We start from the raw sequence: 27,244 nt of genomic DNA on the forward strand, positions 1-27,244 counted from the left end.
ATATTCCAAAATCGCAGCTGGTTCCGTCGACGTGTCTTCTGTTCCTAGGGATGATCCTGGACACAGTCCAGAAAAAGGTGTTTCTCCCGGAGGAGAAAGCCAGGGAGTTATCCGAGCTAGTCAGGAACCTCCTCAAACCGAGCCAAGTCTCAGTGCATCAATGCACAAGGGTTCTGGGTAAATGGGGGCTTCCTACGAAGCAATCCCATTCGGCAGATTCCACGCAAGAACTTTCCAGTGGGACCTGCTGGACAAATGGTCCGGGTCGCATCTTCAGATGCATCAGCGGATAACCCTGTCACCAAGGACAAGGGTGTCCCTCCTGTGGTGGTTGCAGAGTGCTCATCTTCTAGAGGGCCGCAGATTCGGCATTCAGGACTGGGTCCTGGTAACCACGGATGCCAGCCTGCGAGGCTGGGGAGCAGTCACACAGGGAAGGAATATCCAGGACTTATGGTCAAGCCTGGAGACATCACTTCACATAAATATCCTGAAGCTAAGGGACATTTACAATGCTCTAAGCTTAGCAAGACCTTTGCTTCAAGGACAGCCGGTGTTGATCCAGTCGGACAACATCACGGCAGTCACCCACGTAAACAGACAGGGTGGCACAAGAAGCAGAAGGGCAATGACAGAAGCTGCAAGGATTCTTCGCTGGGCGGAAAATCATGGGATAGCACTGTCAGCAGTATTCATTCCGGGAGTGGACAACTGGGAAGCAGACTTCCTCAGCACGACCTCCACCCGGGGAGAGTGGGGACTTCACCCAGAAGTCTTCCACAGGATTATAAACCGTTGGGAAAAACTCGACAGGTATTGCGCCAGGTCCAGGGACCCTCAGGCAATAGCTGTTGACGCTCTGGTAACACCGTGGGTGTACCAGTCAGTGTATGTGTTTCCTCCTCTGCCTCTCATACCCAAGGTACTGAGATTGATAAGATGGTGAGGAGTAAGCACTATATTCGTGGCTCCGGATTGGCCAAGAAGGACTTGGTAACCGGAACTTCAAGAGATGCTCACGGAGGATCCGTGGCCTCTACCTCTAAGAAGGGACCTGCTCCAGCAAGGACCCTGTCTGTTCCAAGACTTACCGCGGCTGCGTTTGACGGCATGGCGGTTGAACGCCGGATCCTGAAGGAAAAAGGGCATATCCTGATCAAAGCCAGGAAGGATGTAACCGCAAAAACATTATCACCGCAATTGGCGAAATATGTTGCGTGGTGCGAGGCCAGTAAGGCCCGACGGTGGAAATTCGACTGGGTCGATTCCTACATTTCCTGCAAACAGGAGTGTCTATGGGCCTGAAATTGGGGTCCATTAAGGTTCAAATTTCGGCCCTGTCAATTTTCTTCCAAAAAGAACTAGCTTCAGTCCCTGAAGTTCAGACGTTTGTAAAAGGGGTACTGCATATACAGCCTCCTTTTGTGCCTCCAGTGGCACTTGGGATCTCAATGTAGTTTTTTTTTGGATTCCAAAAGTCACATTGGTTTGAACCACTTAAATCTGTGGAGTTAAAATATCTCACATGGAAAGTGGTCATGCTGTTGGCCCTGGCCTGGGCCAGGCGCGTGTCAGAATTGGCGGCTTTATCCTGTAAAAGCCCTTATCTGATTTTCCATACGGACAGGGCGGAATTGAGGACTCGTCCTCAATTTCTCCCTAAGGTGTTTTCAGCATTTCACTTAAACCAACCTATTGTGGTGCCTGCGGCTACTAGGGACTTGGAGGATTCCAAGTTGCTGGACGTAGTCAGGGCCCTGAAAATATATGTTTCCAGGACGGCTGGAGTCAGAAAATCTGACTCGCTGTTTATCCTGTATGCACCCAACAAGCTGGGTGCTCCTGCTTCTAAGCAGACGATTGCTCGTTGGATTTGTAGTACAATTCAGCTTGCACATTCTGTGGCAGGCCTGCCACAGCCAAAATCTGTAAAAGCCCATTCCACACGGAAAGTGGGCTCATCTTGGGCGGCTGCCCGAGGGGTCTCGGCTTTACAACTTTGCCGAGCAGCTACTTGGTCAGGGGCAAACACGTTTGCTAAATTCTACAAATTTGATACCCTGGCTGAGGAGGACCTGGAGTTCTCTCATTCGGTGCTGCAGTGTCATCCGCACTCTCCCGCCCGTTTGGGAGCTTTGGTATAATCCCCATGGTCCTTTCGGAGTCCCCAGCATCCACTAGGACGTTAGAGAAAATAAGAATTTACTTACCGATAATTCTATTTCTCATAGTCCGTAGTGGATGCTGGGCGCCCATCCCAAGTGCGGATTGTCTGCATTACTTGTACATAGTTATTGTTACAAAAATCGGGTTATTATTGTTGTGAGCCATCTTTTCAGAGGCTCCGCTGTTATCATGCTGTTAACTGGGTTCAGATCACAAGTTGTACAGTGTGATTGGTGTGGCTGGTATGAGTCTTACCCGGGATTCAAAATCCTTCCTTATTGTGTACGCTCGTCCGGGCACAGTATCCTAACTGAGGCTTGGAGGAGGGTCATAGGGGGAGGAGCCAGTGCACACCAGTTAGTCCTAAAGCTTTTACTTTGTGCCCAGTCTCCTGCGGAGCCGCTATTCCCCATGGTCCTTTCGGAGTCCCCAGCATCCACTACGGACTATGAGAAATAGAATTATCGGTAAGTAAATTCTTATTTTTCCTTTGCGCTCGTACGTAGTGAGTGTACTGTACTGACAGTGTTTGCTGGTACTTCCTGTGATCCACCTCCTGTAATTGAACATTCTGCATTGCCCATTGTCCCATGTAATACTGTGCATGATTACTGGTTTGTGATTTGTCATAAATGTCACACAACACCGTTATAGTACCTGAAGATTATAGCTAAGTTTAGGAACGGTGCCCAGTAATTGTGTGACAGCTCTACATATGTCAGCTATATTTAATAAGAGCATACGTAATATGTATTAATGATGGGAAAATGTGGAACCGTACGGAATTTTCCTTATAAATAAAAAAATCAATGGATTGCCCTTTAATGGTTAGAAATGTCTTTGCACTCCTTTTTAGGAGAGATATCTACATGGATGTGGTATCACAGTGGCATACCTAACCTGCAGAGGCGTGTAAACACACGTGCACAGGAGTGCGGATGCTCGCACTGTAACTTGTAATTGTGATCACGTGGGTCCTATCCTGTGGAATTCCCTGGTTCCAATGTAAACTCTTGGGGACGCCGGTCTAGAAGGGTCATGTAAATGTCAATACTGATAATCAGAGTGTTAGAAAATAGCGCCTAATTCAGACCTGATTGCAGCAGCAAAATTGTTCTCTAATGGGCAAAACCATGTACGCTGCAGGTGGGGCAGATATAACATGTACAGAGAGAGTTAGATTTGGGTGGGTTCAGGGCCGTTTCTTGGGGCAGGCGAGCAGTGCAACCGCACTGGGCGCCCGCCGTGGCACTAACTGTGGCTCCCTGCTTCCCTCTCCTGTTTCTCCTCAAGTAACCCGCTCGGGGGGCGGAGTTTCACGGAATGATGCGGTTGCGTCGTTACGTCACGACGCAACCCTGTCACTCCGCGAAACTCCCCCCCCGAGCGGAGTACATAGGGGGATCCAAGTTAGGAAGAGGGAAAGGCCGGCGCGAGGAGCGACTGGTGAGGCGGGCCAAAGAGCGGTAATCGCCTCTGTAAGTATTCTCTCTCTCTCTCTCTCTCAATGTGTAAAATGGGGACACCTGCCGTAATGTGTGAAATGGGGACTTGCCTGCCGTAGTGTGGGGATTTAATGTATCAAGGGCATTGCGGTGTGTGGTATAATATGGTGCAGGGAGCATTACTGTGTGCGGCTTAATATGGTAGAATTTTTTTCCTGTGGTGGTCGTGATCTGTTGGAGCAGGGTCAAAAACTGGATTGTGAGGTAGTCTTTTCAGACGAGGCCATGCCCATTTAAATGAGGCCACACCCATATAGATGAGGCCACGCCCCCTTCCTGGGAGCGCGCGCAGGTTTTCTCTAACGTCCTAGTGGATGCTGGGACTCCGTCAGGACCATGGGGAATAGCGGGCTCCGCAGGAGACAGGGCACATCTAAAAAAGCTTTTAGGTCACATGGTGCGTACTGGCTCCTCCCCCTATGACCCTCCTCCAAGCCTCAGTTAGGTTTTTGTGCCCGTCCGAGAGGGTGCAATCTAGGTGGCTCTCCTAAAGAGCTGTTTAGAAAAGTTTTTTTTTTAGGTTTCAATCTCAGTGATTCCTGCTGGCAACAGGATCACTGCATCGAGGGACTTAGGGGAGAGATTTCCAACTCACCTGCGTGCAGGATGGATTGGAGTCTTAGGCTACTGGACACTTAGCTCCAGAGGGAGTCGGAACACAGGTCAGCCTGGGGTTCGTCCCGGAGCCGCGCCGCCGATCCCCCTTACAGACGCTGAAGAGACGGCAGAACGGAGGTCCGGAAAGCAGGCGGCAGAAGACTCCTCAGTCTTCTTGAAGGTAGCGCACAGCACGGCAGCTGTGCGCCATTGTTGTCACACGGCTCACTGACTCAGTCACGGAGGGTGCAGGGCGCTGCTGGGGGCGCCCTGGGCAGCAATATAATTACCTTTAGTGGCAAAATAAATACATCACATATAGCCATTAAGGCTATATGTATGTATTTTAACCCAGGCCAGTTTCTTAAAAACCGGGGAAAAGCCCGCCGAAAAAGGGGCGGAGCTTATTCTCCTCAGCACTCAGCGCCATTTTCCTGCTCAGCTCCGCTGGTGAGGAAGGCTCCCAGGTCTCTCCCCTGCACTGCACTACAGAAACAGGGTAACAAAGAGAAGGGGGGCATAAATTGGCGATATTTATATATTAAGAGCGCATATATAGTAAACAACACCTTCTAGGGTTGTTTATATACATTTATAGCGCTTTTGGTGTGTGCTGGCAAACTCTCCCTCTGTCTCCCCAAAGAGCTAGGGGGTCCTGTCTTCGATTAGAGCATTCCCTGTGTGGCTGCTGTGTGTCGGTACGTGTGTGTCGACATGTATGAGGACGATGTTGGTGTGGAGGCAGAGCAATTGCCGATGATGGTAATGTCACCCCCTAGGGAGTCGACACCGGAATGGATGGCTTTAGTTATGGAATTACGTGATAATGTCAGCACATTACAAAAGTCAGTTGACGAAATAAGACGCCCGGCAAACCAGTTAGTACCGGTTCAGGCGTCTCAGACACCGTCAGGGGCTGTAAAACGTCCTTTACCTCAGTCAGTCGACACGGGTACCGACACAGATGAATCTAGTGTCGACGGTGAAGAAACAAACGTATTTTCCAATAGGGCCACACGTTATATGATCACGGCAATGAAGGAGGCTTTGCAGATCTCTGATACTGCTGGTACCTCAAGAAGGGGTATTATGTGGGGGGTGAAAAAACTACCTGTATTTTTTCCAGAATCAGAGGAATTGAATGACGTGTGTGATGAAGCGTGGGTTAACCCCGATAGAAAACTGCTAATTTCCAAGAAGTTATTGGCATTATACCCTTTCCCACCAGAGGTTAGGGCGCGCTGGGAAACACCCCCTAGGGTGGATAAGGCGCTCACACGTTTATCAAAGCAAGTGGCGTTGCCGTCTCCTGATACGGCCGCCCTCAAGGATCCAGCAGATAGGAGGCTGGAAACTACACTGAAGAGTATATACACACATACTGGTGTTATACTGCGACCGGCAATAGCCTCAGCCTGGATGTGCAGTGCTGGGGTAGTGTGGTTGGATTCTCTGACTGAAAATATTGATACCCTGGATAGGGACAGTATTTTATTGACTCTAGAGCAATTAAAGGATGCTTTCCTTTATATGCGAGATGCTCAGAGGGATGTTTGTACTCTAGCATCAAGAGTAAGCGCGATGTCCATATCTGCCAGAAGAAGTTTATGGACGCGACAGTGGTCAGGTGATGCGGATTCCAAGAGGCATATGGAAGTATTGCCATATAAAGGAGAGGAATTGTTTGGGGTCGGTCTTTCGGACCTGGTGGCCACGGCAACTGCCGGCAAATCCACTTTTTTACCTCAGACCCCCTCCCAACAGAAAAAGACACCGTCTTTTCAGCCGCAGTCCTTTCGCTCCTATAAAAAGCGACCAAAAGGACAGTCTTATCTGCCGCGAGGCAGAGGAAAGGGTAAGAAAGGGCAGCAAGCAGCCCCTGCCCAGGAACAGAAGCCCGCCCCGGCTTCTACAAAGCCATCAGCATGACGCTGGGGCTTTACAAGCGGACTCAGGAACGGTGGGGGGTCGACTCAAGATTTTCAGCAATCAATGGGTTCACTCACAAGTGGACCCGTGGGTCCTGCAGATAGTATCTCAGGGTTACATGCTGGAGTTCGAAAGGTCTCCCCCTCGCCGGTTCCTAAAGTCTGCTTTACCAACGTCTCCCTCAGAAAGGACGTCGGTTTTGGAAGCCATTCACAAGCTGTATTCTCAGCAGGTGATAGTCAAGGTACCCCTCCTACAACAGGGAAAGGGGTAGTATTCCACACTATTTGTGGTACCGAAACCGGACGGTTCGGTAAGGCCTATTCTAAATCTGAAATCCTTGAACCTGTACATAAAGAAATTCAAGTTCAAGATGGAGTCACTCAGAGCAGTGATAGCGAATCTGGAAGAAGGAGACTTCATGGTGTCCTTGGACATAAAAGATGCTTATCTACATGTCCCGATTTACCCCTCACACCAAGGGTATCTCAGGTTCGTGATACAAGACTGTCATTATCAGTTTCAAACGCTGCCGTTTGGGTTGTCCACGGCCCCTCGGGTCTTTACCAAGGTAATGACCGAAATGATGGTTCTTCTACGAAGAAAAGGCGTATTAATTATCCCTTACTTGGACGATCTCCTGATAAGGGCAAAGTCCAGAGAACAGCTGGAAGTCGGTGTAGCGCTAACACAAGTAGTGCTTCAGCAACACGGGTGGATTCTAAATCTTCCAAAATCTCAATTGACCCCGACAACACATCTGCTGTTCCTGGGCATGATTCTGGACACGGTTCAGAAAAAGGTATTTCTCCCGGAAGAGAAAGCAAGGGAGTTATCCGAACTTGTCAAGAACCTCCTAAAACCAGGAACTGTGTCAGTACATCAATGCACAAGAGTCCTGGGAAAGATGGTGGCTTCGTACGAAGCGATTCCATTCGGCAGATTCCATGCACGAACATTTCAGTGGGATCTGCTGGACAAATGGTCCGGATCGCATCTGCACATGCATCAGCGGATAACACTGTCACCGAGAACAAGGTTGTCTCTCCTGTGGTGGTTGCAGACTGCCCATCTGTTAGTGGGCCGCAGATTCGGCATACAGGACTGGGTCCTGGTGACTACGGATGCCAGCCTACGAGGTTGGGGAGCAGTCACAAAGGGAAGAAACTTCCAGGGCGTGTGGTCAAACCTGGAGACGTCTCTTCACATAAATATACTGGAGCTAAGAGCGATCTACAATGCTCTAAGCCTGGCAAAATCGCTGCTTCAGGGTCAGCCGGTGTTGATCCAGTCCGACAACATCACGGCAGTCGCCCACGTAAACCGACAAGGCGGCACGAGAAGCAGGAGTGCAATGGCAGAAGCTGCAAGGATTCTGCGCTGGGCGGAGAATCATGTCGTAGCACTGTCAGCAGTGTTCATCCCGGGAGTGGACAACTGGGAAGCAGATTTCCTCAGCAGACACGACCTTCACCCGGGAGAGTGGGGACTTCATCCAGAAGTTTTCCACATGATTGTGAACCGTTGGGAAAAACCAAAGGTGGACAGGATGGCGTCTCGCCTCAACAAAAAATTGGACAGGTATTGCGCCAGGTCAAGAGACCCTCAGGCAATAGCTGTGGACGCTCTGGTAACACCGTGGGTGTACCAGTCAGTGTATGTGTTCCCTCCTCTGCCTCTCATACCAAAGGTACTGAGAATTATACGGAAAAGAGGAGTAAGAACAATACTGGTAGCTCCGGACTGGCCAAGAAGAACTTGGTATCCGGAACTTCAAGAGATGCTCACGGAGGATCCGTGGCCTCTACCTCTAAGAAGGGATCTGCTTCAGCAGGGACCTTGTATGTTCCAAGACTTACCGCGGCTGCGTTTGACGGCATGGCGGTTGAACGCCGGATTCTAAAAGAGAAGGGCATTCCTGAGGAAGTTATTCCTACTTTAATTAAAGCCAGGAAAGAAGTGACCGCACAACATTATCACCGCATTTGGAGAAAATATGTTGCGTGGTGTGAGGCCAAGAAGGCTCCAACGGAAGAATTTCAATTGGGTCGATTCTTACATTTCCTGCAAGCAGGATTGTCTATGGGCCTCAAATTGGGGTCCATTAAAGTTCAAATTTCGGCCTTATCAATTTTCTTCCAGAAGGAATTGGCGTCAGTGCCTGAAGTACAAACTTTTGTCAAAGGTGTACTACATATACAACCCCCAATAGTGCCTCCAGTGGCACCGTGGGATTTGAACGTGGTTCTAAATTTTCTCAAATCTCATTGGTTTGAGCCTTTAAAATCGGTAGATTTAAAATACCTTACATGGAAGGTAACCATGCTGTTGGCCCTGGCTTCAGCCAGGAGAGTTTCGGAGTTGGCAGCTTTGTCATACAAAAGCCCATATCCGATATTCCATTCGGACAGGGCAGAATTGAGGACACGTCCTCAATTTCTCCCTAAGGTGGTTTCGGCATTTCACTTGAACCAGCCTATTGTGGTGCCTGCGGCTACTAGCGACTTGGAGGACTCCAAGTTACTGGACGTTGTCAGAGCATTAAAAATATATATTTCAAGGACAGCTGGAGTCAGAAAATCTGACTCGTTGTTTACATTGTATGCACCCAACAAGTTGGGTGCTCCTGCGTCTAAACAGACGATTGCACGTTGGATATGTAGTACAATCCAACTTGCACATTCTGTGGCAGGCCTGCCACAGCCTAAATCTGTAAAGGCCCATTCCACAAGGAAAGTGGGCTCATCCTGGGCGGCTGCCCGAGGAGTCTCGGCATTACAACTTTGCCGAGCAGCTACGTGGTCAGGGGAGAACACGTTTGTAAAATTTTACAAATTTGATACTCTGGCTAAAGAGGACCTGGAGTTCTCTCATTCGGTGCTGCAGAGTCATCCGCACTCTCCCGCCCGTTTGGGAGCTTTGGTATAATCCCCATGGTCCTGACGGAGTCCCAGCATCCACTAGGACGTTAGAGAAAATAAGAATTTACTTACCGATAATTCTATTTCTCATAGTCCGTAGTGGATGCTGGGCGCCCATCCCAAGTGCGGATTGTCTGCAATGCTTGTACATAGTTATTGTTACAAAAATCGGGTTATTACTGTTGTTGTGAGCCATCTGTTCAGAGGCTACTTCGTTTGTGTTATCATACTGTTAACTGGGTTCAGATCACAAGTTGTACGGTGTGATTGGTGTGGCTGGTATGAGTCTTACCCGGGATTCAAGATCCTTCCTTATTGTGTACGCTCGTCCGGGCACAGTACCTAACTGAGGCTTGGAGGAGGGTCATAGGGGGAGGAGCCAGTACGCACCATGTGACCTAAAAGCTTTTTTAGATGTGCCCTGTCTCCTGCGGAGCCCGCTATTCCCCATGGTCCTGACGGAGTCCCAGCATCCACTAGGACGTTAGAGAAAACCTGCGCGCGCTCCCAGGAAGGGGGCGTGGCCTCATCTATATGGGTGTGGCCTCATTTAAATGGGCATGGCCTCGTCTGAAAAGACTACCTCACAATCCAGTTTTTGACCCTGCTCCAACAGATCACGACCACCACAGGAAAAAAAAATTCTACCATATTAAGCCGCGCGGTTGCCTGCGAGTTCGTCCGTTCTTTTTCCGCCATAGCCTTGTCATACCCCGTCTCCTAGTAACCGCGCACACGAGCGGCAAACACATTTGCCATCGCACACTCTCGTATTGGCCAAAATGGCGTCCAAGATCTCGCGAGCTTTCCAGCACCAATAGTCTGTCCGCTTTTCTGTCACACCCTTGTTACACTCCGTCTCCTAGCAACCGCGCACACGAGCGGTAACTACATTTGCAATTTTACACTCCCGGATTGGTTCATTTGACTCTTAGCTGCTATAAAAAGCCCACCCCTCATACCGGACCACACGGAACCCGGAAGTGAACAAGCCTAAGGGCGAAACGCGTTTTCCGCTTTCCGCAAGGGGTCTCGTCGACACAGCTTTATCCTGGCATCAGCCTTACATATCATCCTGATCTCCTTGGCTTTCTCATATCATTGGTGAAACCGTAAGCCCCACCATCCTGTGGCTGCATGCCACGGATGGTTACCCTCCCTGTAAACCTAGGCAGAAGTGCCTTTGTTATTCCACATCAAGTGTGTATTACAGTGTTGTAAGGGGTCCTGATAGCATACTAAACACACAGCAACCTCTATTTTTACCTGAGGTTAAGCTGATATGCCAAATGATTTGAATAACAAAATGTATACAATCAGAATATATCTCTCATATCTGTCTGATATTTAGGATTTGATGTGTTTTCATTCTTCAGCCATCTATTAATTAAATTTTTTTTTTTTTCTCGCAATTGAGATACTATAAGTCTCTCCTGTTGTGTGCATTATGAAATATTACTGATTTGAGGCTTCTAATATCTAATTAAGAATCCATTGTATCTGCTACTGTTGTGAGTTTATTCCATTCCTCATCTGATATCCATTATAGCGAATTTTGCCTTTTGGAGAAATCACAACATGTGCAGCAGTCAGGGGGTTTTCCTTGATTGCAATTAAACAGCGCCAATACTGACTAATGAATCATTCTATGATCACTAACCTCGTGGACTCTCATTCACGATTCCCGTAACATTGCACCACGTGAGTGGGAATTTTGGCATCGGGTCTAACGTGGAAAGCAGATCCACACATTTTCACAACTTTCTTTCTATCCCTATCTGTCGGTCCTTCAAATTTCAATATTCTTATATAGGTGCACTCTCATTGGTATACACATCAAAATTCTCTACTACCATACCACGCTGCCAGCGCCCGATCTCGTCTGATCTTGGAAGCTAAACAGCGTTGGGCCAGGTCAGTATCAGGGAAGGAGACTGCCTGCGAATACCTGGTGTTGTAGAGCTGGATTTTTTCCTCATTTATGTGGTAATAATACCAACAGCAGTATCACCACTATATTCTATCCAACAACCCCCCTATTTCAGTTTTTTCATTTTTTTGCACTGACTTCAGGATGTCCATTATTTTCTGATTTGCATCTCCTCAAATCATAATATTCGTATGCTAATTATGTGTATCATCCCTAGAGGTGTGACTTCTGATCATTACCCTAGTCATCTATAGCCAAAGAGCTCAGCTTCATATACAATTGTGTCTTGACCATCCTGTGGTTCCATCAATACAGCAATTCTGTACTGGTCAGGGGGAATGGGGGTATGACCAATCCATGTCTACAAACCCTTCCTAATACTCTTTACTACAAAGAGACCAGAACAATTTTATTTTAAGGATAGATTTCCGGGAAGAACCTTTCTGTTATAATAATGCTAATAAAAGTTATGTTTTAATACTCTTTCAAAATCATCATAATAACCAATTTCTTCCACAAGAGTGCGCCCACACAAGAGCCTTCCTTTGTCTTCCAATTTCTCACACATTGCCAGCACCCCCCAGAGACGCTGTGGCAACCCCCCCGTAACCCATCCACCAGCCGCACTATTCACTCACCGACACCGAGTCACCCGGCCTCCGCAAGCAGCCAGGCGCCAAAGAGGAGGGGAAACTGGCTCCACCTCCTCTTTATATCATTCAGCCCGAGGCCAGCGTGTCCGTTAAAACTAATCCCCCTTAGGGATTGGCTAATGAGGAGCGCGTCCCCGGGGACCCTCCCACTTTGTAAACTGGAGTCCCATGTCTTCAAAAACGGATAAACGCGCCATAGCGCGTTTTTACGATCACTGAGCCATAATTACAAGGAATAACTTATCCTATTAAGTAGACTCTCTGTATGAGAACTGGTTTGTGGATCTTGTCTGTGCCTTTTTAATATTCTTACATGTGCTAGACCAGGGGTATTCCAACATGCGGCCCAACAGCTGCTGTGGAACTACACATCCCAGCATGCCCTGCCATAATTTCTCTAACGTCCTAGAGGATGCTGGGGACTCCGTAAGGACCATGGGGATAGACGGGCTCCGCAGGAGACATGGGCACTTTAAGAAAGACTTTAGGTCTGGGTGTGCACTGGCTCCTCCCTCTATGCCCCTCCTCTAGACCTCTGGGCACAGTATCAAACTGAGGAGATGGGTGCACTACAGGGAGCTCTCCTGAGCTTCCTGTCAGAAAGTATATTTGTTAGGTTTTTTATTTTCAGGGAGCTCTGCTGGCAACAGACTCCCTGCATCGAGGGACTGAGGAGAGAGAAACGGACCTACTTCTGTGAGTTTCAAGGCTCTGTTTCTTAGGCTACTGGACACCATTAGCTCCAGAGGGATTGGTACGCAGGTCTCACCCTCGCCGTCCGTCCCAGAACCGCGCCGCCGTCCTCCTTGCAGAGCCGGAAGATAGAAGCCGCGTGAGTATGAGAAGAAAAGAAGACTTCAGAGGCGGCAGAAGACTTCATGATCTTCACTGAGGTAACGCACAGCAGTAAAGCTGTGCGCCATTGCTCCCATACACCTCACACACCTCAGTCCCTGTAAGGGTGCAGGGCGCAGGGGGGGCGCCCTGGGCAGCAATAAAACCTCTCCATTGGCAAAATAAGTATATACATGTACAGATGGGCACTGTACATGTATATAACAGAGCCCCCGCCAGTTTTCAGGAATTTTGAGCGGGACAGAAGCCCGCCGCCGAGGGGGCGGGGCTTATCCGTCAGCACTCACTAGCGCCATTTTTCTCCACAGCACAGCGCTGAGAGGAAGCTCCCCGGACTCTCCCCTGCTAATACACAGTGATAGAGGGGTTTTAAAAGGGGGGGGGCACAAATTTGGCGGATATAAAGTATAAACAGCGCTACTGGATAAACATTTAGTGTTTTTTTCCAGGGTCATATAGCGCTGGGGTGTGTGCTGACATACTCTCTCTCTGTCTCTCCAAAGGGCCTGGTGGGGAAACTATCTTCAGATAAGAGGTTCCCTGTGTGTGTGGTGTTGGTACGCGTGTGTCGACATGTCTGAGGTAGAAGGCTCACCTAGGGAGGAGGGGAGCGTATGAATGTGAGGTCTCCGTCGGCGGTGCCGACACCTGACTGGATGGATATGTGGAATGTTTTTAAGTGCTAGTGTGAACTTATTGCACAAAAGATTAGACAAAGCTGAAGCTAAGGAACAGTCAGGGAGTGAACCCATGTCTGTCCCTATGTCGCCGGGACCTTCAGGGTCTCAGAAGCGCCCACTATCCCAGATAGGAGACACAGATACCGACACGGATTCGGACTCCAGTGTCGACTACGATGATGCAAAGTTACAGCCAAAAGTGGCTAAATGTATTCGATATATGATTAGTGCAATAAAAGAAGTGTTGCATATCACAGAGGAATCCCCTGTCCGTGACACGAGGGTACACATGTATAAGGGAAAGAAGCCTGAGGTAGCTTTTCCCTCCTCACATGAGTTGAACGAATTATGTGAAAAAGCGTGGGAATCTCCAGACAAAACTGCAGATTCCCAAAAGGATTCTTATGGCGTATTCTTTCCCGCCAACGGACAGGATACGGTGGGAATCCTCCCCTAAGGTGGACAAAGCGTTGACACGCTTGTCAAAAAAGATAGCGCTGCAATCCCAAAATACGGCTACCCTCAAGGATCCTGCTGACCGCAAGCAGGAGGTTACCTTGAAATCCATTTACACACATTCTGGTACGTTACTCAGACCGGCAATTGCGTCGGCCTGGGTTTGTAGCGCTGTAGCAGCATGGACAGATTCCTTATCAGCGGAAATTGAGACCCTAGATAAGGATACCATTTTATTGACCCTAGGCCATATAAAGGATGCTGTCTTATATATGAGAGATGCTCAAAGAGACATTAGTTTACTGGGTTCCAGAATAAACGCTATGTCAATTTCTGCTAGACGAGTCCTCTGGACTCGGCAGTGGACAGGTGATGCTGACTCAAAAAGATATATGGAGGTTTTACTTTACAAGGGTGAGGAATTGTTTGGGGAAGGTCTCTCGGACCTGGTCTCCACAGCTACGTCAGGTAAATCGAATTTTTTGCCTTATGTTCCATCACAACCTAAGAAAGCGCCACATTATCAAATGCAGTCCTTTCGTTCAAATAAAAGCAAAAGAGTACGTGGATCGTCCTTTCTTGCCAGAGGTAAGGGCAGAGGTGAAAAGCTGCACAGCTAGTTCCCAGGAACAGAAGTCCTCCCCGGCCTCTGCAAAATCCACCGCAAGACGCTGGGGCTCCGCTGAGGGAGTCTGCCCCAGTGGGGGCACGTCTTCAACTTTTCAGCCACATCTGGGTTCACTCACAGGTGGATCCCTGGGCAATAGAAATTGTTTCTCAGGGATACAAGCTGGAATTCGAAGAGGTGCCTCCTCGCCGGTTTTTCATATCTGCTCTACCGACTTCTCACCTAGAAAGGGAGATAGTATTAAATGCTATTCACAAATTGTGTCTTCAACAAGTGGTGGTCGAAGTTCCCCTGCTTCAGAGAGGGAAGGGATACTACTCAACCCTGTTTGTAGTTCCGAAACCGGACGGTTCGGTCAGACCCATATTGAATTTAAAATCCCTGAACCTATACTTCTCTGTGGGGCTGGTCTTCTCTGTGGGGCTGGTCTCTTCAAAGTGCTGCTGGGATTTCTAACAGGAGCTGGAAGCCGAGTGAAAAGGAGGAGCAGTGAGCTGGTACAACTGCAACTGCTAAGTGGAGTATAGGTGCCGCAGGTGAGAGCACTACGGCTGCATAAAAGTGAAGGACCAAGAACCGCACAAAGATAGATAAGTATAAGCCAGCTTAATTATTGTATAAGTGATATTGCTTGTCTTCTATTTTTTATTTTTGCTGCTTTTTCTTTGAGTGTAACAGGGAGTTAGACCTTGCAAACAATATGGGAGGGGCTGTGATTGAGGACCTCACTCAGTGCATGTCGTGCAAGATGTATGCACACCTTGAGCTACCGGCCCAGTGTGAATACATCTGCACGAGGTGTGTGCGAACTGTTGCCCTGGAAGCCCAGGTAACTGATCTAGAGCAAACGGTTACGCGACTGAGGGAGATTCACAATCTCGAGCGTAGTTTAGACAGAACGGTGGAGGAGTTGCGGGAGGGGTCACTGGTAGAAGAGGATGATGATCAGGTAGCCAGTTGGGTCACAGTTAGAAGGAAGAATAAGAGGGGGTGGCACGACATCTCCGAACTATCAAACCCGAACAAATTTGCCCGATTGGACGAGGAATCGGAGGATGATAGCGAAGAAATGACGGTGCCGGAGGAGACTGCTCCCTCTAGCATCCAGAGGTGCGGTCCCTCTGGCGCGGTTGGGATAAAAGATAGAGAGGTACCTAGTCAAATGGTGGTGGTAGGGGATTCTATCATCAGGAAGGCAGATAGGGCAATCTGCTACCGGGACCGTGATCGCCGTACAGTCTGTTGTCTCCCGGGTGCTCGGGTACGGCACATCGCGGACCGGGTAGATAGATTGTTGGGAGGGGCTGGCAAAGACCCGGCGGTCTTGGTGCACGTTGGCACCAATGACAAAGTTAGCGGAAGGTGGGATGTCCTTAAGAAAGATTATAGGGACTTAGGAAAGAAACTGAAGGCAAGGACATCTAAGGTAATATTCTCGGAATTATTACCCGTGCCACGCGCTAGTCCAGGGAGGCAGAGGGAGATTAGGGAGGTAAATGTGTGGCTTAGGGATTGGTGCAGGAAAGAGGGGTTTGTGTTCCTGGAACACTGGGCGGACTTCTCAGTCAGACGCCATCTCTTTTGTCGTGACGGATTGCACCTGACTGAGGAGGGGGCAGCGGTGCTGGGGGGAAGGATGGTTAGAAGGTTGGAGGAGATTTTAAACTAGGAGCCTGGGGGGAGGGTTTAGCTAAAAACTACGGGTCATGCAGTGAGAATAGTGGGGATGGCGGTAGTAAACAAAATGGGGGAGAAGTTGGGGGGAGGGTAAGAGCAGGCAGTAAGGTTATTAACATGGGTACTAAAAGGGATTTTACCAAAGCACTAACCAATGACGATTACAGGTCATCCTTGCCACATAAGGTGAAAGATGTCCCTAATGCAAGGGAAAATACTTATCTTAGTTGTATGTATGTAAACGCCAGAAGCATTACTGGTAAAAAGGGTGAACTAGAAATACTTGCAGCAAGCAAACAGTATGATATTATAGGCATTACTGAAACTTGGTGGGATGAATCTCATGACTGGACAGTCAATCTAGAGGGCTATACACTGTTTAGGAGAGACAGACTAAATAAAAAGGGTGGAGGGGTGTGTCTGTACGTAAAGCCGTTTTTAAAACCTAATATATGGGAAGATACTCAGGAGGGTACTGTAGACACTGTTGAGACACTATGGGTAGAAATTGCATGCGGGGAAAAAGGAACAAAAAAGTTAGTATTGGGTGTATGCTATAGGCCGCCTGGTATCAACGCATCTGATGATGAATTGTTACTAAAGCAAATTGAAAAAGCAGCAGGAGTAGGAGACATAGTAGTGATGGGAGATTTTAACTATCCAGAGATAAACTGGAAAAACGATTCATGTGATACTGCTAGGGGCAGTATGTTTTTAAACACACTAAATGATAACTACCTAGTCCAACTAATTGAGGAACCAACTAGGTACAATGCAATCTTAGACCTGGTATTAACAAACAATCAGGATTTGGTATCGGGTATTATAGTAGGGGAACCCATAGGAAACAGCGACCATAATATGGTCACATTCAATATCAGTTTCTACAAACAGCCCTATACTGGCTCAACTAGGACTTTAAATTTTAGCAAAGCAAATTTTGAAATGATGAGGGTATTTTTCAGGGATATTGAATGGGAAGGTTTGTTTTTAGGAAAAAATACTACGGAGAAATGGGAGGTACTAAAATTCCTGCTAGCTAAAAATACACTCAAATATATTCCTATGAGTAGCAAAAAAGGGAATAAAAATCATAAACCGATGTGGCTTAACAAAAAGATTAAGGAACTTATGGGCAAGAAAAGGCGAGCATTTAAAAAATACAAATCCGACGGGGAAGCAGAGTCATTTCAGCACTATAAGGAATGTAACAAAAATTGCAAAAAGGAAAAAAGAGCGGCTAAAGTAGAAACTGAAAAACTAGTAGCAAAGGAAAGCAAAGCAAATCCCAAAAAATTCTTTAAATACATCAATAGCAAGAGATTAAAAAAGGAGAGTATAGGCCCTTTGAAGGACACGTTGGGAGTCTTAAGCAAAAATGATAATGACATAGCGAACACACTAAATGAGTTTTTTTCAACAGTATTCACTAGAGAGGACCCAATTCAGGGACTGACACACAATCTCAATAAGGACAATATCACACTGATAGGTACTTATTTAAGCGAGGAAGTAGTCTGTCACCGATTAAAACATTTAAAGATTAATAAATCACCAGGGCCCGATGGTATTCACCCAAGGGTTCTAATGGAGCTTCACTCTGAACTGGCAAAACCGCTATCTCTGATCTTTGAGGATTCAGTTATATCAGGTATGGTTCCCAAAGACTGGCGTATAGCGGAAGTAGTGCCTATATTCAAAAAGGGAAGTAAAGCTGAACCAGGTAATTATAGACCAGTTAGTCTTACATCTATAGTGGGGAAAGTATTGGAAGGTATTCTAAGAGATAGTATTCAGAAGTTCCTTGAAACCAATAAGGTCATTAAAAGGAATCAACATGGGTTTATGAAGGACAGATCCTGTCAAACCAACTTACTTGGCTTTTATGAAACAGTAAGCGCAAACCTAGATCAGGGTAAAGACGTGGATGTAATCTTTTTAGACTTTGCCAAAGCGTTTGATACTGTACCACACATGAGACTTATATACAAGCTACAAGAATCAGGGCTAGGAAGCACAATATGCACTTGGGTCAAAAACTGGTTAGATAATAGGAAGCAGCGCGTTGTGGTTAATGGATATTTTTCAACTTGGACTGAAGTGCTAAGTGGTGTGCCGCAAGGCTCAGTATTAGGACCGCTATTGTTCAATATTTTCATTAACGACCTAACAGAAGGTCTAGAGAGCATGGTGTCAATTTTTGCAGATGATACCAAATTGTGTAAGGCTATAAATACAGAGGAGGATGCCGAGTCTCTTCAGAACGACTTAGTTAAATTAGAAGCATGGGCAGCCAAATGGAGAATGCGCTTCAACACAGACAAGTGTAAGGTAATGCACTGTGGTAACAAGAACAAAAATTACACCTACCTACTAAATGGGGTAAAACTAGGGGATTCTGTACTGGAAAAGGACTTAGGTGTCCTCATAGATAGCAAGCTAAGCAGTAGTACCCAAAGTAGGACTGCAGCAAAGAAGGCTAATAAGATATTAGCATGCATAAAACGGGGTATTGATGCTAGGGACGAGAGTATTATACTCCCATTATATAAATCACTAGTGAGGCCACACCTTGAATACTGTGTACAGTTCTGGGCACCGTACTACAAAAAGGATATCCTGGAGCTTGAAAAGGTACAAAGGAGGGCGACCAAACTAATTAAGGGCATGGAGACGATGGAATACAAGGAAAGGCTTGAAAGACTAGGCATGTTTACATTGGAAAAGCGGAGACTAAGAGGGGATATGATCAACATCTACAAATATATAAGGGGACAATACTCGGAGCTTGCGCGGGACCTGTTTTTGGTTAGATCAACACAGAGGACTCGTGGACACTCGCTCAGGTTAGAGGAGAGGAGATTCCGCACAATACGGCGTAAAGGCTTTTTCACGGTAAGGACAATACGTGTTTGGAATTCCCTGCCCGAGGGAGTTGTAATGGCGGAATCTGTCAACACCTTTAAGAATGGGTTAGATAAATTCCTATTGGATAAGGATATCCAGGGGTATGGTGCATAGTCATGCATTATAGTTACTATTTAGTCAAATCATCATGCAGAGGACACCACAAATAGGTTGAACTCGATGGACAATTGTCTTTTTTCAACTATGTTACTTAAAACGGTTCAAGTTCAAGATGGAATCGCTCAGAGCGGTCATCGCCAGCCTGGAAGGGGGGGATTTTATGGTATCTCTGGACATAAAGGATGCATACCTTCATGTCCCCATTTATCCACCTCACCAGGCGTACCTGAGATTTGCGGTACAAGATTGTCATTACCAATTTCAGACGTTGCCGTTTGGGCTTTCCACGGCACCGAGGATTTTCACCAAGGTAATGGCGGAAATGATGGTGCTCCTGCGCAAGCAGGGTGTCACAATTATCCCATACTTGGACGATCTCCTCATAAAAGCGAGATCACAAGAGAAGTTACTGAACAGCGTGTCACTTTCATTGAAGGTGTTACAGCAACACGGCTGGATTCTCAATATCCCGAAGTCACAGCTGGTTCCTACGACTCGTCTGACCTTCTTGGGCATGATTCTGGACACAGACCAGAAAAGGGTTTTTCTTCCGATAGAAAAAGCTCAGGAACTCATGACTCAAGTCAAGAACCTATTGAAGCCAAAACAAGTGTCGGTGCATCATTGCACTCAAGTCCTGGGAAAAATGGTGGCAACATACGAAGCCATTCCCTTCGGCAGGTTCCATGCAAGGACTTTCCAATGGGACCTATTGCACAAGTGGTCCGGGTCACATCTACAAATTCATCAGCTGATCACCCTGTCCCCTAGGGCCAGGGTATCTCTCCTGTGGTGGCTGCAGAGTGCTCACCTTTTGGAAGGCCGCAGGTTCGGCATTCAGGATTGGATCCTGGTGACCACGGACGCGAGCCTCAGAGGGTGGGAGCAGTCACACAGGGAAGAAACTTCCAAGGACTTTGGACAAGTCAAGAGACTTGTCTTCACATCAACATCCTGGAACTGAGGGCCATATACAACGCCCTACGTCAAGCGGAGAACTTACTTCGTGACCAACCAGTTCTGATCCAGTCAGACAACATCACCGCAGTGGCTCATGTAAACCGCCAAGGCGGCACAAGGAGCAGAGTGGCAATGGCGGAAGCCACCATGATTCTTCGCTGGGCGGAAAATCATGTAAGCGCACTGTCAGCAATGTTCATTCCGGGAGTGGACAACTGGGAAGCAGACTTCCTCAGCAGACACAACCTGCATCCAGGGGAGTGGGGACTTCATTGGGAAGTCTTCGCACAGATTGCAAGTCAGTGGGGACTGCCCCAGATAGACATGATGGCGTCCCGCCTCAACAAAAAGCTACAGAGGTATTGCGCCAAATCAAAAGACCCTCAGACGGTAGCAGTAGACGCCCTAGTGACACCGTGGATGTTCCAGTCGGTCTATGTGTTTCCTCCTCTTCCTCTCATACCCAAGGTGTTGAGAATAATAAGAAAAAGAGGAGTGAGAACAATTCTCATTGTTCCAGATTGGCCACGAAGGACCTGGTATCCGGATCTGCTGGAAATGCTCACAGAAGATCCGTGGCCTCTTCCTCTAAGACAGGACCTGTTACAACAGGGGCCATGTCTGTTCCAAGACTTACCGCGGCTGCGTTTGACGGCATGGCAGTTGAACGCCGGATCCTAGCGGAAAAGGGAATTCTGGATGAGGTCATTCCTACTCTGATAAAGGCTAGGAAAGACGTGACAGCGAAACATTATCACCGGATATGGCGAAAATATGTTTCTTGGTGTGAGGCCAGGAATGCTCCTACGGAAGAATTCCATCTGGGCCTTTTCCTTCACTTCCTACAGACTGGAGTGAATTTGGGCCTAAAATTAGGCTCCATTAAGGTTCAGATTTCGGCCTTATCCATTTTCTTTCAAAAAGATTTGGCTTCTCTCCCAGAAGTACAGACTTTTGTGAAGGGAGTGCTGCATATTCAGCCTCCTTTTATACCTCCGGTGGCGCCTTGGGACCTTAACGTGGTGTTGAGTTTCCTTAAGTCGCACTGGTTTGAACCACTTCAAACGGTGGAGTTAAAATATCTCACTTGGAAGTGGTCATGTTATTAGCCTTGGCTTCGGCTAGGCGAGTGTCGGAATTGGCGGCTTTGTCTCATAAAAGCCCCTATCTGGTTTTCCATATGGATAGGGCGGAATTGCGGACTCGTCCTCAATTCTTGCCTAAGGTGGGGTCATCTTTTCATATGAACCAACCTATTGTGATGCCTGTGGCTACACGAGATTTGGAGGATTCCGAGTCCCTTGATGTAGTCAGGGCTTTGAAAATGTATGTGGCCAGAACGGCTAGAGTCAGGAAAACAGAAGCACTGTTTGTCCTATATGCAGCCAACAAGGTTGGCGCCCCTGCTTCGAAGCAGACTATTGCTCGCTGGATCTGTAACACGATTCAGCAGGCGCATTCTACGGCTGGATTGCCGTTACCAAAATCGGTCAAGGCCCATTCCACTAGGAAGATGGGCTCGTCTTGGGCGGCTGCCCGAGGGGTCTCGGCACTACAACTGTGCCGAGCTGCTACTTGGTCGGGTTCAAACACCTTTGCAAAGTTCTATAAGTTTGATACCCTGGCTGAGAAGGACCTAAGGTTTGCTCATTCGGTGCTGCAGAGTCATCCGCACTCTCCCGCCCGTTTGGGAGCTTTGGTATAATCCCCATGGTCCTTACGGAGTCCCCAGCATCCTCTAGGACGTTAGAGAAAATAAGATTTTAAACCTACCGGTAAATCTTTTTCTCGTAGTCCGTAGAGGATGCTGGGCGCCCGTCCCAAGTGCGGACTACTTCTGCGAGACTTGTATATAGTTTTGCTTACATAAGGGTTATGTTATAGTTTCATCAGGTTGGACTGATGCTACGTTGTTTTTTCATACTGTTAACTGTTTAATAGATACACAAGTTATACGGTGTGATTGGTGTGGGCTGGTATGAATCTTGCCCTTGGATTAACAAAAATCCTTTCCTCGTACTGTCCGTCTCCTCTGGGCACAGTTTCTCTAACTGAGGTCTAGAGGAGGGGCATAGAGGGAGGAGCCAGTGCACACCCAGACCTATAGTCTTTCTTAAAGTAGCTCTGTTTCCAGGGAGGAGGCGGAGCCGGACGAACTTAGGGCGAGGTGGCGCGAACGGGAGCGTGATTGCAGCAGCTGCGTGACTTCACATGCAGCCGTTGCGTTCGGGGTATGGAGTCGAGTCTACTGCGGGCGCTGCACAGCTGCGCAGGCAGGAAGCTTCCTCTATTCCTACTAACAAGCAATTTCTGCTTGTTGGGGGGGGGGAGGCGGCGGCTGGCAGCATGCTGGGTGCCTTGCCCTGCAATGGGCGGCCCCCAGCATATGTGATCCAAAGCACACTTTGCTATCCTTACTGAATTAGGCCCATTGTGCGCTAGAAGTGGCGACTTCGTTTCCACCGGTTTTGACCCTAAAATTTAGAACGGTAATATTAAACGTAAGGCCAGACTTGTATCATGCGAAACGTCTGGGTTAACAGCCGTTATTCCTATATATTTGCGGCGTCAGTAAAATGCCTTCAACATGTCAAACATGAGTGTACAAGGCAGATGGTTTAGAAAATATGCTGCCACACCTGCTCACTGGCACAAACGGGAGTGGGCACAGGAACCAGCTGTGCTGGAACACCCCCAATATATGCACTGCTGCTGCCACAAGCTATATCTATGCATGCCATTTCTCACTGATATCATTTGTAGAATGGGTATAGGGACATTGGCACTAGTAGGCTCTTTCTGGGACTGAGAAGTGCTAGTGGGTGATATTGGGTGACTTGGGAGCAGTCCAGTGAGTGATAATGAGCGATACATTCGAGCAAGCCAGCGGGTGAGAGTGGGTGATGCTTGGGAGGTAGCTAGCTTGTGTGTGCCGATGATAGTGGGTGACACCTGCAAGCCGGCCAGTGAATTATAGTGGGTGATGTGTGAGCTGGCTGCCTGGCTAGCGGGTTATAGTGGGTAACACGTACGAGCCGGCCAGTGGGTTATAGTGAGTGATACCTGCGAGCCCGGAAGGCAGGCAGGTGTGGGTGGGTGGCAAAGGTATATGCGGGTGATAGTGGGTGACACCTGCAAGCAGGCCAGTGTGTTATATTGGGTGAGGTGTGAGCTGGCCAGCGGGTTATAGTGGGTGATACCTGTGAGCCCCGGAGGCAGGTATGTGTGGGTGATAGTGGGTAACACCTTGGTGCAGGGCGCAGTGTAGATGATAGAAGGTGACACCTGTGACCCGTGCTGCAGGTATGTGCGGGTGATAGTGGGTGACAGCTGCGACCCGGCAAGCGGGTGATAAATTGGAGCTGGGCGGCAGGCGTTACACTGTTGGGGATGCTGTCCCTCTCTCCGGGCGTCAGGTGTGACTGTGCGGGTGATGGTGTCCCTCTCTCCGGGCGGTAGGTGTGACTGTGCGGGTGATGGTGTCCCTCTCTCCGGGCGGCAGGTGTGACTGTGCGGGTGATGGTGCCCCTTTCTCCGGGCGGCAGGTGTGACTGTGCGGGTGATGGTGTCCCTCTCTCCGCTCCCGGCCATAGCGCTATGTAAGTGTGCGGGTGTAGTGACATCCGGGAGCCGAGTGTGCGGGTGCTCCGGGCGCTGTGTGACCGCTTCTTCTCTTCTCTCCGCAGGCGGCGGCAGCTGCTGCTGAGCGGCCCGGAAGATGCTGCAGGAGGTGGCTCGGTCTGCCCGGCCCGGGCCTCGCTGAGAGACCTCCGGAGGGAGGGAGGAGTGGAGGAGGCGGGCAGAGCCAGGCCGGGAGGCGGTGTCTACGTGTATCCCAGCAGCAGCAGCAGGAGGCAGCGGGGATCTGCCGGGTGTGTCCCGTTATCTCCCCCCGGGGCACCATGGTGGAGAAGCAGCGCTGCCCCCTGCAGAGGGACGGCGTGTACCGCTGGTTCTCCGAGCTCACCTCCTCCCAGCGCATCGAGTTCCTGTGCGGCCTGCTGGACCTGTGCATCCCGCTGGAGCTGCGCTTCCTGGGCTCCTGCCTGGAGGACCTGGCCCGCAAGGACTACCACTCGCTGCGGGACTCCGAGATCAAGGCCAACAACCCGGCCGACCTGGCCAGCCTCACCAACCTGACGGACGAGGTGGTGCGGAGCAAGCTGCTGCTGTCACTGGCCCTGCTGGCTTCCGATAACCGGGAGGCGGCGGGCGTCCTGTGCCGGACCCTCACCCACATCGACTCCATCATCAACAACCTGGGCCTCCAGCTGAACGACGGGCGCACCGGGGACGAGTTCCTGCTGCTCTTCACCATGGCCACCATCCACCCGGCATTCAGCTTCCACCAGAAGCAGCTGCTGAGGAAGGAGCTGTCCCACATCCAAGGCCGGCACCCCAGCAGCAGCAGCCACAGCCAGGGCTGCTGCCCCTCCAAGGTACCTCCCAGAAGATGCAATGTATCACTCCGTGGAGAAGTGGTCCAGTGGAGATGACTGCACTTGATAAAAGCTATTCTACAATCTGATTGGTTGCTATGGTCAACCTCTCCATTTGGCCTCTTCTCCACTCTTTAGAAAGTTCTGTACATCTCGCCACTGTCGCATGATTCCTGCATGACTAACTGTTGCCCAAAGCTTTCACACATACAATGTTCCCCTTATTAATGGGGGGTGTAAGTTCCAGTACAGCAAACCTGATTCTGAGTCGGACGTAAGTCTGCACACGGGCGCTTCTCGCAATTAACAGCGCATGCACTGCACCTTTCGCGGAGGATATGAGACTGCGCAGTTCGCAATGGGTATTTCTTGGCCATTATCGCACAGGTGGAACAGATGAGCGTTGTGGGGCATGTGGCTCGACTTGCGTGTTTGCTTGATCCACGTGGGCAGAGATGGCACGACTGTTTCAGACGGACCTTTTGCACCTAGCATGGTTTGGATGCTAGTGCTGATGCTAGTAATTGCTGCTGATGGGAAAATAGCAGAAAACAGAGCAATGCATGTGCATGAAGACTAATACATTAGCATAAGGTAGTAAAGCTATCAGCTGCAGACTTTGGTGTCGATTCAGTTCAAAGCGATGTTAATAGTGCCAGGTAGGAGGTCCCGGAGCTATTTAATTGGCCGTGCAGTTAAGCCTGATTAGAGGAATTCTGCTCACATTCCCTTCTGAGTTGTGAGCAGAAATCCGAATAAACTAGCACAGCCATGCTGTTTTCTGCCTCTAGCGCGGAGCAAACCGCATCACGGCAGCCACTTAAGTCAGAGATTGCCGTTTCTCGTGACTAAAACACCCAGCGCTGTTAACATTGCTTTGAATTGAATCCACCCCTTTGCGTCTGTCTCGGGATCAGATCCAGAATGTCTGGCTAGCAGAGGTGTTTGACATATTTACATCCACATGTCTTCCAAAGGAGGCTGCAGTAATTACTTCATAAATTAAAATAAAAATTATTCCCAAGTTCATCCGAGAGCAGCCCTAATATGGGCTGACCAATACTAGCCTATCAGTTCTGTAGTAACTAATGACATTACTTCACCATAAGTATATCCCTAGTTGGCAACCTCAACTGTGTTTAGACCAGTTACACGTTCACTAAAACTCATTGGGCGAGATTAAAATCTCCGCCCCCCTATCGCGTCCGCCGGCAGTATTCTAATGTTACTGCAGACGAGCGTGATAAGTTAATTTCAGCTCACTACCCCCAGGGGTTGCAAGCCTAAATGCATGTAAAGAGACCTGTTTGTGCGCCCAAACGGGTCTTATCACGATCGCACCAATGACTTTAGTCGAGGTTTAGGTGCTATGGGCGCGATCAGCACGATAACTGGGGACATTTGAATATCGTCCCTCTATCTCCAGTCACTTTAGACGGGAGATTAAAATCTGATCGCACCCCCGATTTCCTGTCTAAAGTGACGGGAGTTTGAGGGACGATATTCAAATGCCCCCAGTTATCGCGACCGTGTCTCTTTATGCGCATTTTATCTCGCTACCCCCAGGGTGGTAGTGCGCTGAAATGAACTTGTCGCGCCCGTCTGCAGCAACCTTAGAATACTGCCAGCTGGCGCGAGAGGGGGGAGGGGCGAAGATTTAAATCTCGCCCAATGAATGAGGTGTGGAGTGACTGGCTAATGAGCTCAACTTGGCCCATGTATTTTCCTCCTCCTATTTTTTTTTTTCAATCAATTGAAGACTAGCATTTGTATCAGCGCTGCAGTGTGATTACTAAGGTCCGCGGTCAGTCTTGTGGCCCACGTGACCTTGGTGAAAGAAGAGGCAGTAATGAAAGCAGCACACTGCTGGAGGTCTGTCGGGAAAATGCCACTGGTTTGGCAGTCAGGCTTTCCCTACTATACATAGCATTGGAGAACGTGCTACAGGTATGAGTGAAAGCATGTACTCTCTTGTCCTGGTATGTAGAACATCTGCTCCAAAGTGACAGCTCAGTCATTTACACAGTGCAGCACCTATTGCCATTCCATGGCCTCTGGCTATACAGTATTAGTAGTAGATATGACAGTATATTACTTCAGCTTGAGGTTCTGTAAGACCCTGTGTGTAATTAATGCTTTTAATTTAATTTACGGTCATGTAGAATATAACATGTAAATGCCCCTTCTTGCTTATACACATCAGCCGTAAACGTATCAGCCCCTGGGTATAATTGGGTGGCCTCATGCATAGATAGGATAAATCTGTGCTGTTTAGGGGAACGCTGGCCAATTGGTAAGATTGGTTTCAGCACGGGTTCCGGAGATGTGCATCTGCGCCCAATTTCCGGGTACTGTACTAGGTAATGCATCACTTATTTCGCAAGCACAAAAAAAAGATGTTTTCCTGTTAGATCCTGCCAGGCTCCTATGGAATGTCACTCTGAATTGAATTGTCCCCAGTGGGAATTGCATCTGGAACCAGGTAGTCTCTCTGTGATGGTATATTATCCTGTGGTGGCTACAAGGTGCCCTCATACAAAACCTACGGGAATGTAGTCATTTCATTGAAGGTATGTGAACGGGAGAATGCCGACATGGTTGTAATGGAAAGTATTGTAACCATTTCAGCATAACTGTAAACATGGTGCTTTACGATCATGTTTAGCGTTATAATGCCGACACCGTTAAAATGCTTTAACTAATATTACAGCCGCATCAGCATCCTACCATCCTCATATTGACTGTAGACCAAACGTATGTACTCCTACATAAGTACATTGTGCACCATCACAAACGGCTGTGAGCATGGCTGCGTCTGTGA

The 27,244-nt window shown here is 48.5% G+C and overlaps 1 protein-coding gene and 1 pseudogene across 5 annotated transcripts in view; both read left to right on the plus strand.

Moving 5' to 3' along the window:
- ZCCHC14 (zinc finger CCHC-type containing 14) overlaps positions 1-27,244 on the plus strand; it is a 152,428-nt gene that overhangs the window by 22,399 nt on the left and 102,785 nt on the right. For all 5 annotated transcript variants that reach the window (XM_063945670.1, XM_063945671.1, XM_063945672.1 and 2 more), the window contains exon 2: positions 23,671-24,423. In XM_063945670.1, coding sequence (XP_063801740.1) covers positions 23,887-24,423 — 537 coding nt within the window. In that variant the 5' untranslated portion in view covers positions 23,671-23,886. The remainder of the gene's footprint in view (positions 1-23,670; positions 24,424-27,244) is intronic.
- On the plus strand, positions 10,963-11,081 carry LOC134971420 (5S ribosomal RNA; annotated as a pseudogene).

The sequence above is a fragment of the Pseudophryne corroboree genome, chromosome 11 (genome assembly GCF_028390025.1).
Source record: "Pseudophryne corroboree isolate aPseCor3 chromosome 11, aPseCor3.hap2, whole genome shotgun sequence".
NCBI classification, from domain to species: domain Eukaryota; kingdom Metazoa; phylum Chordata; class Amphibia; order Anura; family Myobatrachidae; genus Pseudophryne; species Pseudophryne corroboree.